The 25,555-nt window shown below is 44.4% G+C and overlaps 1 protein-coding gene across 3 annotated transcripts in view; it reads left to right on the top strand.

The window, feature by feature from the left end:
• Window positions 1-25,555, top strand: part of SNX29 (sorting nexin 29) — a 577,711-nt gene that overhangs the window by 532,560 nt on the left and 19,596 nt on the right. Inside the window, exon 22 of one of the 3 annotated variants that reach the window (XM_070484911.1) lies at window positions 23,707-24,530. The exons of the other annotated variants lie outside the window; for them this stretch is intronic. Within the exon in view, the coding sequence (XP_070341012.1) occupies window positions 23,707-23,716 (10 nt within the window). The 3' untranslated portion in view covers window positions 23,717-24,530. Of the gene's footprint in view, window positions 1-23,706; window positions 24,531-25,555 lie in introns of those variants that run through there. 3 annotated transcript variants of the gene reach the window in all.

Here is a 25,555-nt window from a genome sequence, read left to right as displayed (position 1 = left end):
TTAATAGCACTTAAGAGAATGGTATCATTGCCTCTAAGCTCCAGATATGCCTCCAATGAATCCAGATTAAATTCATAATGATCCATCATTTTACGTGTGCCAGGCTGGCAAAAGTTAAGAAGTCCAAGAAATTGTGACAGAATAATGGCCATGGAAGACGTCCACGTCCTAACCCATGGAATGCATGAGTATTCTCTGCCGCATGCCAAGGGGGAATAATTAAGGGAGCCAGCCGGCTGATCTGAGCTGGGGAGATTACCCTGGATTATGTGGGTGGGCCCAGGGTCATCACAGGATCCTTCAGAGTGGGAGGAGACAGAGATGCCACCTGAGAGGGAGTCTACTTGACGTTACTGCTTTGGAGGGGGAGGAAGGGGCCACAAGCCAAAGGATGCGGGCAGCTTCTAAAAGCAGAAAAAGGCAAAGGAATGGATTCTCCCATGAGCCTCCGCAGAGGAATGTGGCCTGGCCAACACCTTGATTTTAGCCCAGTGAGACCCATTTCAGACCCCGAACTACAGAAATAAAAGATAAGTTATAGCTTTAAGTCACTAAGTTCAAAATTTGTCACAACAGCCACAGCAAACTAACACACCCAGTACCTTTCCTGGCCTGTGGTAGGTGCTGGGCGCTATGGGAACACAGGCTCACCAAACCCTGGGGGAGGGAGGGAGGGAATCAAGGAGATTCTCTAGAGGAGGCAGGGGCTGAACTAGAGCGTGAGGTTCAAGCCACCGAAGGAAGGGGCTGTGGTTTTTACCGAGACCCCCACGGAGAGGGGAGCTGGAACAGGGCGCTCGGCTCTGCAGGTGGAGGACAGAGAGGCGCCGAGCCTGGGACGTAGGTGGTGGCCACGTTAAGAGTCTCGGACTCTACTCCCCGCGCAGAGATGAGCCTGCAGGGGACGTTCATTGGGCACTGCGTGGCCTCTTCACATTTGCCATCTGAAAGCCCACTCTGCCTGCCCTGTGGAGGGGCGACGGGAGGGTGAGAGTGGAGGCAGGCAGACCAGCTGAGAGGCTCCCGCAGCCTCCAAGCAGAGGGAATGGAGGCCCAGACCAGGGCACTGGCGGAGGAGAAGACACACGGGTGATTCCAGGGGAAGCCACGGCAGCTGCTCGCCTGGACTCGGGGGGATGAAGGAGCTATGTGGGCGTCTTGTTTGAGGTTCTTGGCACATCCCTTCCAGTACATTTCCTCCACCACATCCTCCCCAAAATGTCCAAAAGCTGCTCTGTGCTCCTTGAAGCCTCAGCTAGCTCCTCCCCTGTCCCCAGAGGGACATTTGACACAGAACAGCGGTTGTCATTTACCATCTGCTGAGAGGCGCCCCAGCGGACGAAGATGCATGTTAATTAGGACGGAGACAGGAGAGGGAAAGAAAATGACCGCCATCTGCTCTGCTGCTCTGGGGAACGGGAGGGACTGGGGTGGCAAGGTGGACTTGGTGACCCCAATTTAGTTAAAAGTGTGGCCAGTCTTGAAGTCGGAGCTGAAGGGACCCAGATGTCCTTGGCAATGTCCTTAGCAGAGTTTCTGTGGTCCCCACCTAGAGAGAAGCCCTGGGCCTTCTCAGACAGAGCAGGGTCGCCTGGTGTGGTCTGTCCACACTGGGAGGCGAAGGGAAGGGCATAGGCAGGGGACACGATCGAACAATGAGCCTGTTGGTTAGAGAAGATGGTATGTATGTGGGAAAGGAAGGAAGGGGGGGAAGCTGGCTGTAGGACAAATGGATTCAGGGCAGGGGTCCCTCCCATCATTCTAAGAAGGATGGACACCATTTTCTAGGCAAAATTGGGAGAAGAAATGAGGCAAGAGATCATCATATATCCCAAACATTGTAAAATTAACTTTTTTTTGAGGAAGTTTAGCCCTGAGCTAATATGCACTGCCAATCCTCCTCTTTTTGCTGAGGAAGACTGGCCCTGAGCCAACATCCATGCCCATCTTCCTCTACTTTCTGTGGGACACCTACCACAGCATGGTGTGCCAAGCAGTGCCATGTCCGCACCCAGGATCTGAACCGGCGAACTTGAGGCTGCCGAAGCGGAGTGCATGAACTTAACTGCTACACCACCAGGCTGGCCCCCCAATTTTTTTTTTTTTTATAACAGTTAGTCTTTACAATAATCATATGGGGGAAGAGGATGAATCCTATTATTATGGCTATTTGATAAATGGGGAAACTGAGGCCCAGACAGATCAAAGGGTCAGAGCTAGTCAGTGCACAAGCCTGGACTCCAGTTCTGGTCTGTGGCTCATGCATGGGTTGTCTAGCCACACGTGTGGACTGAGGGCTTCCTGAGAGCAGGACTGTGCGTTATGGGTCTGTGACCACCCCCACACACGCCCCCTCCCCAAACAGAGCCCATAGCAATGAATCCTTGTTGGCTGATTTGGTTAATTGCATGAACCTTTTCCAGCTCTGACCGAACAAGCCAATGACAGCATAAATCCTCGCTCGGGAGGAAACTGTTGCTGTAAGGCAGGGGTCGGCAAACTTTCTCAGTAAGGGGCCAGGTGGTAAGCATTTCAGGCATTGCGGGACATTAGATCTTCATTTCAACTACTCACCTCTGACCCCTGGGCATGGCTGTGTTCAAGTCAAACTTTACCAACCAGTGGGCAGGCTGGATTTGACCCCCCCTACACACACATAAGGGATTTACTCAAAGCCAGCTATGGGGACAGGAGTGAATATTAGATGCCAAAGAATGGGGTTAGTTTTATAGGAAGACTATATTCTTCTTCCTCTCTATAAAAAATGACCAAATTCTGCACAGAAGCCAGGAGAATGATATTTACCCTTAATTTGGTGTCCACCTCCTGTCAGGTGCCTTACATTTACTAATCGTGGTCCTCAGAATAACTCAAGGGAAGAAAGTTTTAGTCCCATTTCCCAGATTTACAAAGAGGCTCAGAGCCAGTCCCATGGCACAGTGGTTGGGGCCAGCATGCTCCACTTCGACAGGTTCCAATCCTGGGTGCAGACCTACACCACGCGTCAAGCCGTGCTGTCGCAGCAACCCATGTACAAAATAGAGGAATGTTGGCACAGATGTTAGCTCAGGGCTAATCTTCCTCAAGCCAAAAAAGAAGAGGAAGATTGGCAACAGATGTTAGCTTAGAGCAAATCTTCCTCACCAAAAAAAAAAAAAAAAAAGGAAAAAAGAGGCTCAGAGTAGCTAAGGAAATTGCCAGAGATCACACAGCCAGGAAGGGGTCAAGTTAGGATTTGAACACAAAAGCCTATTCTCTTCCCACTACACTATGCTGGCTCTCATCCAGTCCTGGCCTCTGTTCCCGTTTGTAAAGTGGCTTCATGATGTCCATTGAGACAAGCCTGCAAGGTGGCTGCTGGGCGTTCAGGATGCAGCAGACACAAAAGCTCCTCGGGGAGATAGCAGCCCCACCAGCACAGGATGGGGACACAGGTAGCCCAAGTTGTCTGCTGACCACTTCAGCCCAAACGAGAATTCGATAGAAGCATAAAATCAGAGGAGAGGTTATGATGAGACTAAGAAAGCTCTGGGGATTTGGAGAAATTTTGGAGGGCAGCTTGAACTTTCCCAAATTTCTGGAAGGGGGGTTTCAATCAACTTCACTTAGAGCTTAGAGGGCCGGGAGCCCCCCAGCTCACTTAAGCGCTCCACAGCAAAGCATAATCTGTAAAATTGATAAGAGGGGCTGCTCTGGTTGAAATGGGAGGTGACAGACCCAGGCAGCTGCTTGCTGCCTGTTCCCTTTCTTCTCAAAAATCACCGGATTAGATGATGCTTGAGGTTGAAGTCTCTTTCAGCCTCGAGATTTGATAATTACAATGCAAACTGTGCATTAGATGAAAACCACACTCAAGCCAGAGAGAGAGACAGGGAAAGAGAAAGACCTTGGTCGTGCTCCCAGGGAGAATGGTGCAGACCAGGAGACGTTGAATCATTCATTAACCCGACACACACCTGGATGCCTCTGCCCTTGAACTCAAGGACTGAGAGACGGGATTCTTGCTCATTTCCTTTCCACACGCTGCATCACCATTCGGTTCACGAGAAACCCTCCAGAGCCACTGTGTTTGGCGTAAACCACCCAAGAAGAGAGTTAAAACAAGCAAGGTGCCTCGGGCTGGAAGATGCAATCACGCACATTCGCTTCTCCTCCCGGGCGCACACGCTGGCTTGACAAGGTCGTGCAGTATCGGTTTGCAACTTGAAATCGGCAAGAACCCCGATGCTGAAATCTAACGAATGTTTAACCGTGTGGACTCGTATCTCGTGATGTGTGAAACCCAGCTTTCTCAGGAACGTAGTTCACATTTCATGGCCAGCCAACTTCGCTTAATTCAGGGCAGAAAATTCTATACATGACCATGATCTTAGTCTCTAACAATGTATATAAGTTACGTAAGAAAATCAAAAATAATTTACGCATCTATGTGGGATGTTATTCAATGGGAGAAACTCAGTGGAAAGGAAGGAAAGAACTGGCCAAAGAGGTAAATGGTCTTAACGTGATTTGTCTATTTTTGTCCTAAAAGATTATGGAACAACAACAGTAATAATGACAACACCTATGATAATAATAACTAAAAACCGCCAAAATGTATGAAGTGCCTACAGCGTGCTGGGTATTGTGATTTACACGGTGTCTGCCATAACCAAGTACCACAGACTGAGTGGCCTAAACCACAGAAACTCATTTTCTCACAGTTCTGGAGGCTGGAAGTCCAAGATCGAGGAGCCAGCAGGGGTGACTTCCGATGGGACCTCTCTCCTTGGCTTGTAGATGGCCACCTTCTCACTGTGCTCACGTGACCTTATCTTTGTGTGCACGCTCCCGGTGTCTCTTCCTCTTCGTATAATGACACTAGTTCTACTGGATTAGGTCCCAAACTTGTGACTTCATTTAACCTCAATTATCTCCTTTAGGGCTCCATCTCCAAATACAGTCACATGGAGGGCTAGGCTTCCACGTCTGAATTTAGGGGAGAAGGGAGACAGCTTAATCTATAGGACATGGGTTATCGTGATCATTGCCACTGTCCTACAGGTGTGGCCTATTATCCATCTTACATTTTACAGATATGGAACCTGAGGCTCAAGGTACGCTGTGGGCACTGAGTCCAGAGCCGCCTGTACCATCGACCACTGGGCCATCCTGCCTTCCACAGGGACTAGTGTGTGCTTCTTATAAGCAGACCTGAGGAATCATTTCCTGGCCAGAATACTTTCAGAAAGGTGGCTGGGTGATTCAGTGATCAGCCAATTCGAGGACCAGGAGTTCAGAAGCACAGGCTCTGCCCTTCCCCTAAGAGTGGTGACATCTTGAGCAGCCGCAGAACATGCCTAGTTCACCTCATCTGTAAAAAGGGGTCCTAATGCCTCCAGTGCGGGACTGTGCCAGTCAAATCAGACGACGTCTGTCACAGCACTCAAAATCACAAGAGGTGGAAATACAGTCCATTGCTGTCCTCAATTGGAGTTTTTAAAAATTCTTACCCTCAAAAAAGATCTTAAAGAAACCATTTTTGTCTAAATAGAGCCATGCCCAAGAGTCCTTTGTTACAGCAGAGGCGCCTCAGTTGAAGAGGTCCGGGAATCAACATTGGAGGTGATGAGCAGAACCCACACGTTAGAAAATTCATTTGTCCCGCAAAGCAGAAGAAAGGGCCAGAGGCCAGATAGCAAAGCAGAAGATAACGAGCATGGAGGATAAGAAAAGGGAGTGAATCTTAAAACTGATGGTTTTCCCAAGAAATTAAAAAGAATAAACAAAGACCCAGTTGAGGAAAATATTTGGTGCTGAAAACTGCTCTTAAAGTTTTTATATCATGAGGATGAAATAAATTCTAAAAATATCCAGGAAGATAAAAGGTTAGCCACAACAGGCCAGATTTTTCTGGGAAAAAAAAAAGATTCTAAATATAATAGAACAAAATCTAAAGGATTGAGAGAAAAGCCTTGACCTAACAGTTTTATGCTCAACCTGTTGTTCATACTTAAAGCTGAGAAAAAGATATTATCAGAAGAAGGAAATATTAAAGAAAAAAATAAGAATATTGACTGGTGGTGACAAAACCATTTATATATTAAAACACAATATAAAGCTGCAATAAATAGAGCAGCATGACATTAGTATAAGAATTGACCCTCCAATCAATGGAACTGGATTAATAGCCTTAAAATGGACCCAGCATAGTTTTTTTTTTTAAAAGTTAAGGACAACACAAAGATTCATGCTATTGCTGCTACTTTTCAAAACTGTGCTGGAAGTTATAGCCTATGTAATGAATAAGAACTATAAACATTAGAAAGGGAGATAGAAAACTAATTATTTACAGATGTTATAATAGTCCAAGTTAGAAAATTCTAAGAGAACAAGTTGACAAACCATTCATAAAGAAAGCAAAGTGGCCAGATAGTAGACCAACATAAAAATAAGGAGAATTAACAATGGCAATAAAACTTTAAATAAACTTTATGAGAGATAAGATCTTTACAGAGATGACAAATCTTTACTGAATAAAAAGAGATTTGTATAAATGGGGTGGTATACCATGCTCATGGATGAAAAGACTCAAAAATGTCAGTTAATTCTTCCCAAATTATTGTATAAACTTAATGTAGTCCCAAAGTCCCAATAGGTTATTCATAGATTTTGACAAAATTATTCTGAAATTTAGAAGGCGAGCCAGGGACAATTTTGGGCAGAGGGAGGGGCACACTTGTCCACTTGTCCCACCAGATATCAAAGATATATTACAAAGCTGTGTGATACTAGAGCAGGGATACACAAATAAATCTATGAAAGACAATACAGACTCAAGAAGAGATAAGAGTTTAATATACATTAAAAGAGGCATTTCATATGAGCAGAAAAAGAAAGTCTCTTCAATACTTTGTGTTGAGACAATTGGCTGTCATTTAGGAAAAATATAAGTTGGATCCCTATGTCATATAACACACAAAAATAAATTTTAGTAAAAACCAAAACTGTTAAGATATTGTATCAAGAGCAGATGTTTATGACTTAGTGGTTTTAAAGGCCTTTACAAATAAAATGTTTTAAAAGCCATTAAAGAATAGACTAATCAATTTGACTATACTAAAATGTTAAGGTTTGGCATAACAAAATATAATACAAATAAAATTGAGGCAAGCAACATTCCAGAAGGTATTTGGAATGTATATAACAATAATTATTATCTAGAGTATATACATTGTTTTTAGGAGAAAAAAATCCTCTTATGTTGGTCTTTACAAAAACAGGCATTGGTTATGAATAAGCAGTTCACAGAAGAGGAAATACAAATAAGCAGTGATCGTATGAAAAAAAATGTGTGGTCCTATTAGCAATCGGAAATGCAAATTAAAATAATGAAATAACGTTTCTACCTATTAACTGACAAAACCTTAAGAATGTACTCTCATGTTGCCAGTGGTAAATTGCTGTACCCATTTTGGAGAACGTTTTGGTGGCAAAATATGCACATACCCTGCGATGGGGCAATTCTACTTTTCAGGATCTCCCCTGGAAAAGCGTTTGCCGTGTCACCAAGAAAGCCAGAAGTAGAGTGTTCCTCGCATTGTGCATAACAGCAAGATCAGAAAATCCAAATGCCCACCAATAGGCGGATGGCTAGAAAAACTTTGATGTATCTCTGCTATAACATACTGTGTGACAATTAGAAAGAAGGAAATCTACATACACTGACCTAGCTCTGAGATATGAGGTGATGAAAGCAAGTTGAAGGATGATACCTACAACTTGATACTCTTTATATCAAAACACACAACGGTTTCTAAGGGCATGAACATTAATGCATAGGAAGAGGTCTGGAAGGTCACACTGAAAACTGATGACAGAGACTGCACCTAGAGGAGAGAAAGGAAGGCAGTCCTGGGATCACTGCTAGTCTAGTGGTCAGAGGACTTTAGTCTTAACAACCTTTTAAAAACATTCATGTTGGGCTCCAGTTCACAGGTCACCTGCCCTTAAGAGTCTCTGGTGACCCTACCACAGCCTCTCTGGTGCTGTGATCTGCAGTGGCTGTGGGAATCCTAGGAAGGACTCAGGGGGACCCAGGAGACCTAGAAATGAGATTTCCATAGTGTGTAATTTAAATCTCCTCTTAAAAATGTTGTCCTGAGGGGCTGGCCCCGTGGCCAAGTGGTTAAGTTCGCGCGCTCCGCTGCAGGCGGCCCAGTGTTTCGTTGGTTTGAATCCTGGGTGTGGACATGGCACTGCTCATCAAACCACGCTGAGGCAGCGTCCCACATGCCACAACTAGAAGAATCCACAAAGAAGAATATACAACTATGTACCGGGGCTTTGGGGAGAAAAAGGAAAAAATAAAATCTTTAAAAAAAAAAATGTTGTCCTGAGTGACATCAGCATCATGGCAGAGTGAGTTCTTCCCTTAGGCTCTCTCGCATAAGATAGAACAAAAAATACACTTATAAATCAATAGAGGACATTCACAGAACATAATAGATGTATGAGAGACCCACCCAGCCATACACAGCCAGGGACCCAAGATGGAGGTGCTGGACCCTCTGGGAGGCAGTGGAAGAAGGTAAGGGGATACCCTCTCCCTCCCCAATGGCAGTGACCTAGGGTGTGAGACTGCACACAGCTCTGAGAGGAGAGGGGAAGGGGCAGTCCTCTGTAGGAACGCCTTTGCTCTCGGAGTGCCTCCCCACTCATGGGAAAGCTCACACAGAGGAGGCTAAGCAATCATGGGGGCATATTCACCAAGCTGAGCAGCCCAGGAAGGCAGACAGCAAGCACATCCAAGATTGCGCATATGAAAGAAAGCACCCTTCCCCCCACCTGGCACACCATGTCAGCCAATCGGCCAGAGCAAGGGACCCCTGCCAGAGCACCTGCACATAGTGTTTGTAAAGCAGCCGTGGCCAGAGGGTAATGTAGATGGGCTCTGTCAGCATAGCTTCCAAAGGACAGGCACAGCTGTCTTGGATTGTGGGGGGCTCAGAATACAGAGTTCCAACCCTCCACCCCATAGGGGACAGGTGGAATCTGCAACCAGATACTATCACTATGCAAAGGCACAAATTTACCCCAAGTAGTATGGGGAGATATACTAATACTCCAGACCAAAAGACAAATGACAAGCACCCAGAAATCAATCCTGAAGGCATGGAAATTTACAATCTAAATGACAGAGAATTCAAAATAGCTATCATAAAAAAACTCAACGAGTTACAAGAAAACTCAAAAATACAGTTCAATGAAATAGGAATAAAATTAATGAACAGAGAGAATTCTTCACAAAAGAGATTGAAACTATAAAGAAAAACCAATCAGAGATGTTGGAGATGAAAAACACAGTGAATGAGATAAATAAAAATCTGGAGTCCCTAAGTAAGAGAGCTGATAATATGGAGGACAAAGTTAGCAATTTAGAAGACAAAAATATAGAAATGCTTCAGACAGGGGATAAGAGAAAACTAAGACTGAAAAGAAATCAAGAAATTCTCTGAGACCTATCCAACTCAATTAGGAAATGCAACATAAGGATTGTAGGTATTCCAGAGGAAAAAGAGAGGCAGAAAGGAGCAGAGAGCTTGTTGAAAGAAATAATAGCTGAGAAATTCTCAAACCTGGGGAAGGAGCTGGAATTACAAGTAAAAGAAGCTGGTATAACTCCTAATTACATCAATGTAAAGAGACCTTCTCCAAGGCATATATTGTTAAAACTGGTAAAGATAAATGACAAAGAAAAAATATTAAGGGCAGCAAGGCAGAAGAAAATAAGCTACAAAGGAACCCCCATCAGGCTTTCAGCAGATTTCTCAGCAGAAACCTTACAGGCTAGGAGAGAGTGGAATGATATATTGAAAATTCTGAAAGATGAATCTTTAAGCCAAGAATACTCTATCCAGTGAAAGTATCCTTCAGATATGATGGAGAAATAACAACTTTCCCAGGTAAACAAAAGCTGAGGGAGTTCATCACAAGACCCCCCCCACACACACACACGCGCACACAAGAAATGATCAAGAAGCCCCTCATACCTGGAAAAAAAAGATAAAGGGTTTACAAAGCCTTGAGCAAGGAGATAAATAGGCAGGCAAAATCAGACAATTGCAGCCGTACGTCAGAACAGGTGAGCAAACACTATTATAACGTTAAGGATAAAGGAAAGGAAAGCATCAAAAATAACTACCATCACTTCATTTTAACCACAGATTAACAACACAAAATAGAATAAGTTGTGACAACAATAACTTAGATGGGGAAGAGGAAAAGGATGGAACCTGCTTAGACTAAGGAGATAAGAGGCTATCAGAAAATGGACTATCTATGAGATATTTTAAACAAACCTCACAGTGACCACTAAACAAAAAATCAGAACAGAGACACAAATGATAAATAAAGAGAAAACTGAGAAAACCATCAGAGAGATCCATCAAACTGAATCGGCAGTCTGAAATACACAGTATGAGAAACAAGGGGAATACAGAACAACTGGAAAACAAGAGAGAAAATGGAAGTATTAACCCCTCATATATCAATGATCACTCTAAATGTAAATGGATTGAATTCTCCAATCAAAAGACAGAGTGGCAGGATGGATTAAAGAACAAGGCCCAACAATATGCTGCCTCCAGGAAACACATCTCAGCTCTAAAGACAAACACAACCTCACAGTGAAAGGATGGAAGACGATACTCTATGCTAATGGCAAACAAAAGAAATCAGGTGTTGCCATACTTGAATCAGACAAAGTAGACTTCAAGATAAAAAAGGCAATGAGAGACAAAGAGGGGCAGTATATAATAAAAGGGACTTTCCACCAAGAGAACATAACACTTATGAATATATATGCACCTAACACAGGAGCACCAAAGTACATAAAGCGACTATTAACAGACCAAAAAGGAGATATTAACAGCAACACAATAATAGTGGGGGACCTTAACACCCCACGTACATCAATGGAGAGATCATCCAGACAGAAAGTCAACAAGGAAATAGTGGAATTAATTGAAAAACTAGACCAAATGGACTTAATAGATACATATAGAACACTCCATCCAAAAACAGAAGAATCAATTCTTCTCAAGTGCACATGGAAGCTTCTCAAAGATAGACCATATGTTGGGAAACAAGGCAAGTCTCAATAAATTTAAGATTGACATTATATCAAGCATCTTTTCTGACCATAATGCTATGAAACTAGAAATCAACTACAAGAAAAAAGCTGGGAAAGTGACAAATGTTTATGTGGAAACTGAACAACAAATTGATCAGAAATTAAAAAATATCTGGAGCTAAATGAAAATGAAAATACACCATACCAACTCATATGGGATGCAGCAAAAGTGGTCCTAAGAGGGAAATTCACAGCAATACAGGCCCACCTTAACAAACAAGAAAAAATTTCAAATAAGTAGTCTTAAACTATAACAAACAGAACTAGAAAAAGAAGAAAAAAGCCTAAAGTCAGCAGAAGCAGGGAAACAATAAAAATTAGAGTGGAAATAGAGACTAAAATAAACAGTAGAAAGGATCAGTGAAACTAAGAGCTGGTCCTTTAAGATGAAATTGAAAAACCCTTAGCCAGACTCACTAAGAAATAAAGAGAGAAGGCTCAAATAAATAAAATTAGAAATAAATGAGGAGAAATTACAACAGATGCCACAGAATTACAAGGGAGTATAAGAGAATACTGTGAAAAACCATATGCCAACAAACTGGACAGTCTAGAAGAAATGGATAAATTCTTAGATGTATACAACCTCCCAAAACTCAAAGAGAAATGGACAATCTGAATAGTCCAATCACAGGTAAATAGATTGAAACAGTCATCAAAAACCTCCCAAAAAATAAAAGCCCAGGACCAGATGGCTTCTCTGGAGAATTCTACTGCACATTAAAAGAAGATTTAATACCTATCCTTCTCAAAACATTCCAAAAAATTGAAGAAGATGGAACACTTCCTAACGCATTTTATGAGGCCAACATCACCCTGATCCCAAAGCCAGACGAGGATAACACACAGAAGGAAAATTACAGGTCAATATCGCTGATGAATATAGAGGCAAAAACTGTCAACAAAATATTGGCAAACTGAATACAGCAATACATTAAAAGGATCATATACCATGATGAAATGGGATTTATACCAGGGACACAGGGATGGTTCAACATCTGCATATCAATCAACATGATACACCACACTAACAAAATGAGGAATAAAAATCACATGATCATCTCAATAGATGCAGAGAAAGCATTTGATAAGATCCAACATTCATTTATGATAAAAACTCTCAATAAAATGGGTAGAGAAGGAAAGTACCTCAACATAATAAAGCCATATATGACAAATCCACAGCCAACATCATACTCAACAATGGAAAACTAAAAGCCATCCCTCTAAGAACAGGAGTAAGACAACTGTGCCCACTCTTGCCACTCTTATTCAACATACTACTGGAGGTTTTGGCCAGAGCAATTAGGCAAGAAAAAGAAACAAAAGGAATCCAAACTGGCAAGGAAGAAGGAAAACTCTGGCTGTTTGCAGATGACATGACTTTATATGTAGAAAACCCTAAAGAATCCATCAGAAAACTATTAGAAATAATCAACAACTACAGCAAAGTTGCAGGGTAAAAAGTCAACTTACAAAAATCAGTTGCATTTCTATACTCTAATATTGAACTAACAGAAAGAGAACTCAAGAATACAATCCCATTTACAGTCTCAACAAAAAGAGTAAAATACCTAGGAATAAATGTAACCAAGGAGGTAAAAGACCTATACAATGAAAACTGTAAGACATTATTGAAAGAAATCGATGATGACACAAAGAAATGGAAAGACAGTCCATGCACATGGATCGGAAGAATAAACATAGTTAAAATGTCCACACTACCTGAAGCAAACTACAGGTTCAATGCAATCCCAGTCAGAATCCCAATGACATTCTTCATGGAAATAGAACAAAGCATCCTAAAATTCATCTGGGGCAAGAAAAGACCTCTAACAGCTAAAGCAATCCTGAGAAAAAAAGAACAAAGCTGGAGGCATCACAATTCTTGACTTCAAAATGTACTACAAAGCTACAGTAATCAAAACAGCATGGTACTGGTACAAAAACAGACACACAGGTCAAAGGAACAGAATTGAAAGCCCAGAAATATAACCACACATCTATGGACAGCTAATCTTCGACAAAGGAGCCAAGAACATACAATGGAGAAAGGAAAGTCTCTTCAATAAATGGCATTGGGAAAACTGGACAGCCACATGCAAAAGAATGAAAGTAGACCATTATCTTTCGCCATACGCAAAAATTAACTCAAAATGGATCAAAGACTTGAAGGTAAGATGTGAAACCATAAAACTCCTAGAGGAAAATATAGGCAGTACCCTCTATGACAACGGTCTTAGAAGGATCTTTTTGAATACCATGTCTACTTGAGCAAGGGAAACAAAAGAAAAAAAGGCCAAATGGGACTTCATCAGACTCAAGAGCTTCTGCAAGGCAAAGGAAACCAGGAACAAAATGAAAAGGCAACCCACCAACTGGGATAAAATATTTGCAAATCATATATCCAACAAGGGATTAATCTCCGAAATATATAAAGAACTCATACAACTCAACAACAAAAAAACAACCCAATCAAAAAAATGGGCAGAGGATATGGACAGACATTTTTCCAAAGAAGATATACAGATGGCCAACAGGCACATAAAAAGATGCTCAAAACATCATTAATCAGGGAAATGCAAAGCAAAACTACATTGAGATATCATCTTACACCTGTTAGAATGGCTATAATTACCGACACAAAAAAGAGCAAATGTTGGAGAGGATGTGGAGAGAAGGGAACCCTCATACACTGCTGATGGGAATGCAAACTGGTTCAGCCACTATGGAAAACAGTATGGAGATTTCTCAAAAAATCAAAAATAGAAATACCATACGACCCAGGTATACCACTACTGGGTATTTATCCAGAGAACTTGAACAATTCAAAGAGATTTATGCACCCCTGTGTTCACTGCAGCATTATTCACAATAGGCAAGATGTGGAAGCAACCCAAGTACCCATCAACTGATGACTGGGTAAAGATGTGGTAGATATACACAATGGAAGACTGCTCAGCCAGAAAAAACCAAAATCATCCCATTTGCAACAACATGGATGGAGCTTGAGGTTATTATGCTAACTGAAATAAACCAAACAGAGAAAGACAAACACTGTATGATTTCACTCATATGTGGAAGATAAACACACGGACAAAGAGAAGAGATTAGTGGTTACCAGAAGGAAAAGGGGTTGGGGGTGGGCATAAGGGGTAAAGGGGCACATATATATGGTGACAGACAAATAATAATGTACAACTGAAATTTGACAATGTTATAAAGTATTATGACCTCAATAAAGTTTTTTTAAAAAAACTTCCAGTTTGTAAGGAATGTAGTTCTCTAAAAGGATTGAGAATAACTCACTTTTGGTCAATATATTTAAAGTCTTGAAAAGGACCTTAAGAAATGTCTGCTTGAATCCTAAAAAGGGCAATGGATGTGCGCAGGGAACCTGACTCTGAGATGGGTGAGGTTGTGTTCGCTTTACTCAAGTAAACCAGTTTCTGGAGTAAAGTGTTCTGCTTGTTCAAGTTCCTGGAGATCAACTTAATCACCTGAGCAAATAGCATTTCTTCTGGTTCCCAGTGACACAGCATGTGTCCAGTCACAAAATCAGAATTCTCACATTCAAGTCCCACCACTTCTAAACTGGCGATCTTTGCGCAAGCCATTTGACATCACTGAGTCTAGGACTCTGTATACATCGAATGTGATAATGTGGCATGCCCTATCTACCGTCCGGAACCCTTTGAGTCTTGTGCAGATAATATAAGCAAAAGTGCTCCAAAACTGTAAAGAACTATAAAGACATAAAACCATAAGTCTCCACCCCAAAAAAAAAAACAAAAACAAACACACCAGAATGAAGTATGCCCTACTCATTAATTAAAAACCCATTTAAAATAGCTGTTTTTCCTCCAAAATTTCTCAGTTGGGTACTCACTTCATACCACATTCTAAAATAAAGCCCAGTTGAAATCATTCGAATAGTAAAAAATAAACCATAAAAAACCCCAAACCAAACAATATGGTGCCTGAACATAAAGAAAAGACTAGATTGCAAAAACTTTGAACGGTTTTACATCAAATAACGTAAGCAAAAATTGAAAGGTAAACAACAAACCTCAAAAGTAAAAGATACCACATTTAATATAGAAAGAGCTTCCACAGACCAATGTGAAAAACACAAATTCTCTGATAGCAAAATAGGCAGTTTTCAGAATTATAAGCCAATAAGCCCAAGAAAATGTCTGATCTCAGTGAAAGTTAAGAAAAGTGGGAAAAAAAAACACACACACAAGATACCATCTTTGGCTACCAAATTGGCCAAAATTTAAAATATGAGCAATACTAAATGTTGCCAAAAATAAAGTAGAGTGGAACCTCTAGAACAGTGCTGTGCAAGGAAACCGTATATGCAAACCGTATACATAATTTAACACTTTCCAGGATCCATGTTAGCGTAAAAGTAAACAGGTGAAATTAATCTTCATATATTTAATACAATATATTGTGTTATTTTAACTGGCTACAGAATTAACGAGATATTTACGTTCTTTTTTCTGGAGGGGTACTAATTCTTTGATATTCAGTATGTATTTTATACTTACGGCATCTTAATCCAGATGCTAAATTTTTCTTGGAATTATATTTTAAATTTCATAAACTTTTCAGTTGAAAAAGGAGATTCATGTACCCAAGTTGTTCCAATCATACTTAAAAGTTTTCCAGGAACTGCACTAAGGATCAGGTGTTAAAATTTAATCTAAGATTAAAATTCAAACCTCACTTTCTCTGTCCCACTAGCCACGTTTCACGTGTTTGAATCCACGTGTGGCTGGTGGCCACGGTCCTGGACCCCATGGGTCTAGACTAAGTCTGCCTGTCTGGATCCATATTCTGGCCACGGGTAAAGACAGCCTTCTCTCAGCCTCCTGAAACCTGACACAGCAGCTCTCTCTCTGATCGATATTCATGAATATTTCAGGACTTATGCCTCCCATCCTCCCACACCGGTACCTTCCATCCTCCTACGGATCCATCCCATTATCCTTTTCTGTTCTTTCTGTGACTCTTTTTCCATGATGTCCACAGCCCAGTCCTTAAACAGCACATTGAGTACTAAATAGTAAACAAGGGAATAAGAATGATAATAAAAGGTAATGGGTTCCATCCATTGATCAGATCGTGGTACCAAATGCCTTCCATTCTTTATCACTTATCTGTACCCCTCCAGTTTACAGACAGGAAACCGAGAGGGAAAGTAACATATTAGGGTCATGCTATTAGTGAGAAGCAGAGCCATGTCATTGTTGGGACCAGAGCTAACTGGTTAAGCCCCATGCTCTCTCCCCTTCCCACGCTGTTCCCTGTTGTTTGTTAAGGCTCCCCTCCCCCACGCCTTTTCTTCTCTCCCCCAGGCACCAACAGGGGCCCCCAACTCTCCTTGTGGGATGGGGCATTGGGATCCCATCCGGGGCACTACTTCCCAGAATATCACAAGGCCAAGAGGTACAAAGGAAAAGAGAACCACCCGGTGAGAACCTACTGTGTGTCAGGCACTGTGCTCAGCCCTTTGCATGGACATTCTCACTAATGCTCAGAGCAACTCGTGAAATAAGAACTACCATTCCCACCACTTTACAGAGAACCACCCACTCGCCCAAGAGTGAACAGCCAGGAAGGGGGACACCTGGGATTTCACAGTAGAGTCTGTGTTCGGTGCTCTCCCCCGGTGACTGGTGATGGAAGGCAAGACCACCAGGAGGGGACGTTCCCTCATGCCTCAGCCTCCACCTCCGAGATATCTGATGCCCATCTCAGGGGTCTGTGGTCACAACCGAGTCTTAATCCTTAATGCATCAGACAAAAGCATTCTTGTCATTGCTGTGTGCGCTCTATGTATGATGACCCACTTCAGAGGCCAGCGTGTTGGGGTGGATTATTGAGCACCCACTGTGTGCCAGCACTGCGCTAAGCAGTCACGTGCATTTTCACAGCCGAGTCTCCTAACAGCCCACAGGCTAGGCGCATCATTTGCATTTCCCAGATCCCAAGACAGACTGCGGAGGCTCAGAGACATGTCTAAGGTGACAAAGAAAATGGCAGAGTCGGGAGACCAAGCCACGTCCTGAAGCTTGAGTTCACTCCAAAGGCTCATTCCTTCAGGCAACCACCACTTAGTGGCCACCTCCTATGGGTCAGGCACACAGGACACAGAAATGAGCAGGACAGACACGACCCTGAGTCCCAGGAGCTCAGTGCCCAGTGGGTGACAGTGCCAACAATTACCGATGCCAGGTTCCCACCTGCTGCCTCCTCCCCTGCCATTTCCCAGCACCTCTGCAGTGAGGTGGGACCCTGTGACTGGTTCCAGCCTCTAAGCACTAAGCGGCAGCGAGGGTGTCCTCTCCTTCTTGAAGCTCTTAGGAGCCGAGGCACGACCCTCTGCTCTCCTTGCAGGCCATGGACTGAGCTGGTGGAACCAGCCCAGATCCTGGGCCACCACATGGAGGACAGCGAGTGTCCTCATGCACCATGAGGGCTAGGCTTCGGTGTGTGAAGCCACTGCGATGAAGTGTCTGTCACTGCAGCAGAGCCCAACACATCCTGACTGACACAGTGAGACGGATGCTCAAATACTGTACAAAAATAGCTATAACTTATGTACGAAATAAAGGCATAATGAGAGATTCTAACAGAGGCTGATTTTGTCTTGGGGGGAAGGCAAGGGTTGTACGGGAAGACGGAGCTGAGAGCTGACAGGCAACGAGGATGCAGGTCCATCCCCTGAGCCCTGGGATGGGTACCAGCACCGTGCTAAGTGCTTTACGAACATCCCCACAAGGCCATTCTCAGAAAATGCCTAAAGCTTGGGGGACCAGGAGGGTGGCCAGGAGTGTGGTTTCTCCATCAGTCAGGCACTGAGCACCTACTACGTGCCGGGGAAAGAAAAGCCTCTGCTTTCAGGGGTTTCACACCCCGGAAGAAAGAAAAGGGGAGCTAGTTGAGATGGAACATTCAAGAAAGTCTTTCTGCCGAGGTGACGACAGAGCAGAGGGCCGGAGAGGAGCTGTGGGCATGGGGACATCTGAGAAGGACATTCCAGAGGGAATTAGGGGGGAAAAGATCCGAGGAAGGGGACGCCTGGTGGGTTTGAGAAGCAGCAGGAGGGCAATGGTGGCTGGAAGGGGAGAGAATGAGGGTGGAAGATGAAGTCAGAGACACAGGGCTCTGGATGCTACTGAGAGAAGCCTTTGGAGGGTTCCGAGCAGAGGAGGGACATCGCATACTTCATGTTTCAAGAGGATGTTTCCAAGGGCTGCAGTCCTCAGATAGGGGTGACCAGGCCCCCAGGGGACATTCGGCAATGTCTGAAGACACATTGTCACAAGTCAGGGGTTTCTAGTTGGGAGAAGCCCAGGGATGCACTGGACGACCCCCACAGCAGAGGATGATCCAGTCCTGAACGTTGTCAGGGCTCAGCAGAGAACGGCCTGCAGGGGAAGGCAGAAGGGGCCCAGTTAGGCTACTGACCAGTCCAGGCAAGACCCAGTGGTGGTTCGGACCAGGGCGGTGAGAAGTGATCAGACTGGGGAGGCTCTTTGAAGGAACAGCCAACAGGATTTCTGAAGGACTGGCGGTGGAATATGAGAGAAAGGGAGACATCCAGGACAACCTCAAGGTTTACGATCGGAGCAATGAAAGAAAAGAGAGCCATTTACAAGCCAACAATGTTAGTTGAGTACCTGCTATGTGCCAGACACTGTTTTAGGTGCCAGGGACACAGCTATAAAAAGAAAAAATAAATCACTGCCCCCCTTGGCACTTAAACTGGAATGGGAAGGAAACCGACAGATAAGCCAACAAATTAATGACACAGTGATTTCAGATCACAATAAGCCCTCTGAGGGAAAGAAAGGGATGATTCAACAGCGGATTACTTAGGCAGGCAGCTTCTCTGAAAAGCTGACACCTGAACCACTAACGTCAGCCACGAGATCTGGGGTGAAAACATGCCGGCAGCGGGACTGCTGACTCGGAGGCCCGGAGGCGGCACCTGCACGGCTGTCTGCAGAGCTGCAGGAAAACGTGTGGCTGGAGCGAGAGCACAGGAGGGAGTGGGCCCTGCACAGGCAGGCAGGGGGCCAAAATCAGAGGGTCCTCTGGCCGCACCAAAGAGTTTAGGTCATCTCCAGTGCGGTCGGCTGCCATTCCAGAGTCTAAGCGGGGAGCAGCAGCCGCTGATCACATCTTCCAAGGATGATCTGGCTGCCATGGGGAAAGAGAACTTGGGGCCATCAGGGGAAGCAGGGAGACCCCCAGGGAGGCTGCACAGACGTCAGGAGAGGGGTTCCCCTCTCAGCCCCGGAACCTGGGAGTCAGAGCCGAGCTTGCGTAATATAAGGAAGAAAATAGAGTGCTGACAGCTACACTGGGCCTTTGAGGCTTCAGGTGAACCCAGGCCTCCTCTGCACCCTCGCTGGGGTCACGAGGTGGTGTTTAGGCAGCGACCACCCCCAGCCACAAAGCCGCTTGCTCCACACGTGCACACTGGGAGCAGTGGCTTGGAAGGCTGTGGCCTGCGTGTTGGGTCCTGGCCTTGGCTACCAGACCCCAGCCAATCCTATGAGTTGCGAGAGCCATGGCACTATGGTGGGACATCCCCAGAGCCGTGCCATCAGGCAGACTCGGATTAGGATCCTGACCCCACCAACCACGTGCTCCAGCTCACTCCTATGTAAAACCTCAGTTTTCACATCTGCAGAGCGGGAAGAACAGCAACTACTTTCAGGGTGGATGAGAGCACCTCATGAAGGGAAACACAAATGATGCTTAGCATCATGCCTGGCCGTTAATAAAAGTTGTTATGAGGATGAAAGGTAACAATGCTTTACAAACTGTAAAGTAATATTTCATACGTTGTAATAAACTCATAATATCTATCTCCATTTCCAAAGGTACTGCTCTTATTCTGGACACTCTAAGGCTGTGGTTCTCAAAGCGCGACCACCCCCCCACCCCCCGACCATCAGCATCACCTGGGAGGCAGGGCCAGCTTCATAGACACGCAGCCTCTGTTGCCACGCTGGGTCCTGCGCTCAGAAGGGGCCCTGCTTTGTCTCCTGCTCTGCTGTCACCATCTTGAAATTCTTAACTTGGACCAGGGGCCCTGAAAATTGTCTAGACAGGCCTGCCCGGGAGCTGGAGATGCAAACTCTTGGGCCCCACTCCAGACTGATAGAATCAAAAACTCTTAGCGTCAGGGGTGGGCAGCCAGCTGTGTTTAACAAGTGTGATGCACGCCACAGTCCGAGACCCGCTGCCTACGATAATCAAGCAGTGTGACACCTTCCTAGCCATCTACAGAAGCCGTGTAGGATTTCTCCCTGGGGGCAAAGCCACGGGCCACCTTGGCAGGAGGAAGTGGGACAACTCGTCCTGCATGTTCTGCTGCCAGCATCCTTCTTTCCTCTGCTGACACTGAGAGCTGTCCCTCTGGAGGCAAACGTAACACGAAGCCAGTGAAGCGTCAGCCTCCCTCACTTGCAAGGCCCCTTCCAAGACCCTACAGTAAATGATGTTATATCCATCGTTCTGCATTTTTTTTCCCCCTAAGAGGCCCACCAAATGGGGGCAGCTCCAGGCCTGGGACAGCTAGACTTGCTACCGTTCTAGAGGAGACTGTGAGAGAACGTAAGCTCTGACCTTTCAGTCGCCAAAGAACCATATGACCGGGCTTCTCAGACTTGCTCATGCATCCGAATCACCAGGAGGGTTTATTAGAATTCAGCTGGCTGTGCCCCACCCTCAGAGTTTGAGTCACCCAGTCTGGGCGGGGCCTGAGAATGTGCATTTCTAACAAACTCCCAGGTGATGCTCATGTTGCTGGTCCGGGGAGCACACTTTCAGAACCCCTGCTCTACGAGCATTCTTGCTACCTCCACCTGCCCCTAACTCCCCACCTGCATGCAGCTAAAGCTGTTCTCTCAGCCTGCAAACACCCTTGACCTTCCACCTCCTCCGAGAAGCCCTCCCTGACCTCCCTGGCTGGGCTTGGGGCCCCTTCTTTAGGCTTCTTCTCATTCAGGCTGTGTTGTAATGGTCAGTTACTTATCAGCTGCCCCCACCAGACCATGGAAAACTGTCCCGGATGGGGTCGAGTCTCTCCCCAGGTTCCTCCCAGGAGGACCTCCCTGTCAAGGTGACATTCTGAAGATTCCCTTTCACGAGGGGAGCCAGGTGGAGACAGGTGTGGCAGGAGCTGCGACCCAGGACTCTGTCTCTCCGGTTGAGTTATTACCTGGGAGGTGGTGGCGGCTCCCAGCACAGCTGGGGCCGCTTCCTAATCAGGTCACAGCCAGCAGAGGGGATGAAGGGACGGGAGTGTCGCTGTCCTTTCTGCACATCCATCCTCTCACTCCAAGAGTAGTGTCCAGAACGCGGCGCTTGCCGTCTACAAAGCTTTCCTCCGGGACTTGGCTTCTGGTCCCTCCGCCCTCTCCTGTGATTCTGTCTCTCCCTACAGCCCTCGCAGGTGCCAGCGGTTCTCATCTTGCCCTGTCACCCAGACAGTCCAGCCTCCGTCCCCCCAGCCATGCAGCCTCTACCCCTTCTCACCATCTTGGCTTCCCTCAGATAATCCCCTCTCCTCTCTAATTCCACCACTCAGTTGAGTCCCCTGGAGTTGACTGACACCTCGGAGGCCTGCCCCAAGGCTGGTCATTAGGGACATGGACACTTGTCTGAGGTCCACGAGGCTGCCCCAGCCCTGCCCGTGTCCCCCTCGGAAGGAGGGGAGAAGGAGGCCATGCACCTTCCTGGCATCCAGCGACCTCCTTCTGGGCCTGCGGGAGACCTGGAAGGCCTAGCTGGGAGGGGCTGGGGGCACCTGGGCTTTATTAACATGATCACACGTGGCTGAGCCTCGCCAGCCCCCCAGGCAGACTCACCGTGGGCTTCTCGGGCCCCACGGCAGAGCCGGTATCGCTGGCACCTGTGTCGGATTCACCCGAGATGCTCGGGAAACATTCGCTGGACCCTCCCCAGACCCACCGAGTCATGGCTGCTGCTGGCGGGGCCTGGGGATCTGCATTTTCACAAGCAACCCCCAGAACACACACACAGGAGGGTTGGAGGACCACTGCTCCGGGATCTTAGATTGTAATGTGTGTATTTTCAGGCTCTATTACTGGGGATCTGAGCGGCCTTGGCTGGGAGGGGTTTTCTTCATTCTTCAGGTTTTATTTACTTAAATTCTCTTAATGAGCAAAGGAGGGGAATGGCCCTCAGCTCCTACTCACTGTGAGCCACTTTATGGACAAGGAAGCAAAAGTTTTATTATGACAAATCTCCTCATTTAAAAGTAGTGGTTCCCTTGGGGCCGGCCCGGTGGTCTAGTGGTTAAGTTTGTGTGCTCCGTTTTGGTGGCCCAGGGTTCAAGGGTTCGGATCCTGGGCATGGACCTACACACTGCTCATCAAGCCATGCTGTGGCAGCATCCCACATACAAAATAGAGGAAGACTGGCACAGATGTTAGCTCAGGGCCATTCTTCCTGAAGCAAAAAGAGCAAAATAGGCTACAGATGTTAGCTTAGCCCAATCTTCCTCAGGAAAAAAAAAAAAAAGCGGTTCCCTCTGTTTACTCAAGTCTTGCACGTCCATTATAAGGGAATTTGGAAACTACAGCAAATTATAAAAATAAAAATGGCAATCACTCATAATCCCACTAGCTACAGATACCAACACCCATTGACGTTTTGATATATTTCCATCCAGTATTTTTTCTATGCATAGATTTTAACATAATTGGGAGCTTACCAAACAGTTTTTCTTTTAAAAAAGGAAGCTCTATTCAGGTATAATTGCCATACAACAAATTGCACATATTTAATGTGTATGATTTGATGTGTTTTGACATTTGTATATACTCATGAAACCATAGCCACAATCAAGATAATGAACATGTCCGTCACTCTCAAGTCAATTTTTTAAATGGCGTTTTTATTTTGGAATAATTTTAGATTTACAGAAAAGTTGCAAAAACAGTATAGAGAGTTCTGGGACACCCCAGACCCAGTTCCCCTCATATTAATATCTTACATACCATGGTACATTTATTAAAACCAAGAACTACTATTTGTGTACTCCTGTTACCTCAACTACAGACTTTATTTGAATTTCACCAACTTTTTCACTGATGTCTTTTTTTTTTCCTAGGATCCAATTCAGGATCCTGCATTACATTGAGCCAAATGTAGTTTTACGTCTTACCTTTAATTATTTAGCTTTATATGGTGAAAATCTCGTCAAAAACATCATTTTAATTGATTGCCTCATATAGCTTGATATCAACTGACGATACTGCTTTGCTTAGGTTATTCCCATGTTTTGCTGTTATAAGCAATGTTGCCATGATAAGCTTTATACTTAAATCTTTGTTCACCTCTTGTATTGTCTCCTTGGAATACTTCCCTTTCTTTCCAGCTGTATTGAGATATAACTGACATATAACATTATTTTCCTTGAAATGTAACTAGTGGATGAAGGTCCTTTGACATATATTCTTGTTTTTAATCCTGCACAGAATGCGGTAAGATTTGGCAACCTTCGTAATGCTTGTTTCAGTGAGACTCATCAATGGAAGCTGAAACTGAAGAGTGAAAGTTTGATGAGAAACAGGATATTCACATGGTCTAGAATAACTCCCCGCATCTTCCTCATTGATTACAGAGGAAAGAGTAGCCGCTTTACAGTGGAGAAAACCGGCAGGCACCCCCGTAACTGAGTGATCAAAGTTAATCACATCAGAACGGGACAGATCAACACCGGGCCTCCTCGTCTCCCATGCAAAGAAAAACCACAAGAAAGTCCATGACATTCCTGCCAAAGATGCATCGCCTGAATCTAATAATGAGAAGACATCAGGTGAACCCAAACTAAGGAAGATTCTACACGATAATTGGTTTGTACTCTGCAAACATGTCAAAGTCGTGAAAGGCAACGAAAGGCTGAGGAACATTCTAGATGAAAGGGGATTAAAGAGACATGATCACCAAAGGCAATGGATAATCCTGGACTGGATCCTGGATGAGAAAATACAATTAAAAAAAAAAGTTGTTGATGTAAAAGACATTATTGAGGAAATCGATCCATAGATTAGATAATAGTACCACATCGATGTTAATTTCCTGACTTTGATAAATATTTTTTTATGGCGGAAGCAGCGTGGGCTTCTATCTAGAAGGCATTCCAGGGCGATCCGAGATTAGGCTTTTTTTTTTTTTTTTCATAGTTAGAAGCAAGATTTATTTAAATTTACCTTATATAAATTTGACTTTGGAAACATACTTTTTTTTTATTAAGATTATGATAGATTACAGCCTTGTGAGATTTCAGTTGTACATTATTGTTAGTCTTCTTGTCGGTACACCACTTCCCCCTTTGTGCCCTCCCCCCACCCCGCCTTTTCCCTGGTAACCACCGATCAGTTCTCCTTGTCAATATGTTAACTTCCACCTGTGAGTGGGGTCATATATAGTTCGTCTTTCTCTGTCTGGCTTATTTCACTTAGCATAATACCCTCGAGGTCCATCCATGTTGCTGCGAATGGACCAATTTTGTCCTTTTTTATGGCTGAGTAGTATTCCATTGTGTATATATACCATATCTTCTTTATCCAATCATCAGTTTCTGGGCATTTAGGTTGGTTCCACGTCTTGGCTATTGTAAATAATGCTGCGATGAACATAGGGGTGCAAAGGACTCTTGGGATTTCTTATTTCAGGTTCTTAGGATAGATACCCAGTAGTGGGATGGCTGGGTCATAAGGTATTTCTATTTTTAACTTTTTGAGATATCTCCATACTGTTTTCCATAGTGGCTGTACCAGTTTGCATTCCCACCAACAGTGTATGAGGGTTCCTTTTTCTCCACAACCTCTCCAACATTTGTCGCTCTTGGTTTTGGATGTTTTTGCCAATCTGACGGGTGTAAGGTGATATCTTAGTGTAGTTTTGATTTGCATTTCCTTTATGATTAGCAATGATGAACATTTTTTCATGTGTCTATTGGCCATACTTATATCTTCTTTGGAGAAATGTCTGTTCATGTCCTCTGCCCATTTTTTGATTGGGTTGTTAGTTTTTTTGTTGTTAAGCTGTGTGAGTTCTTTATATATTATGGAGATTAAGCCTTTGTTGGATAAGTGGCTTGTAAATATTTTTTCCCAATTAGTGGGCTGTTTTTTTGTTTCAATCCTGTTTTCCCTTGGAGATTAGGCTTTTTTTTAAAGGGCTCGGAGGCATATTATGAGGCTTTAGGACTCAAGCAGCAGAAAAGCCTTGTTATCTCACCAAGGTGATGGTGAGACGCTCCCAGAAAGCTTTCAAGTTTCCAATTCCCAGAAAAGTTGCAAAATTATAACAAAGAACTCC

This window comes from Equus asinus, chromosome 14 (genome assembly GCF_041296235.1).
Source record: "Equus asinus isolate D_3611 breed Donkey chromosome 14, EquAss-T2T_v2, whole genome shotgun sequence".
Classification (NCBI taxonomy): domain Eukaryota; kingdom Metazoa; phylum Chordata; class Mammalia; order Perissodactyla; family Equidae; genus Equus; species Equus asinus.
This window is presented reverse-complemented; position numbering and strand designations above follow the sequence as displayed.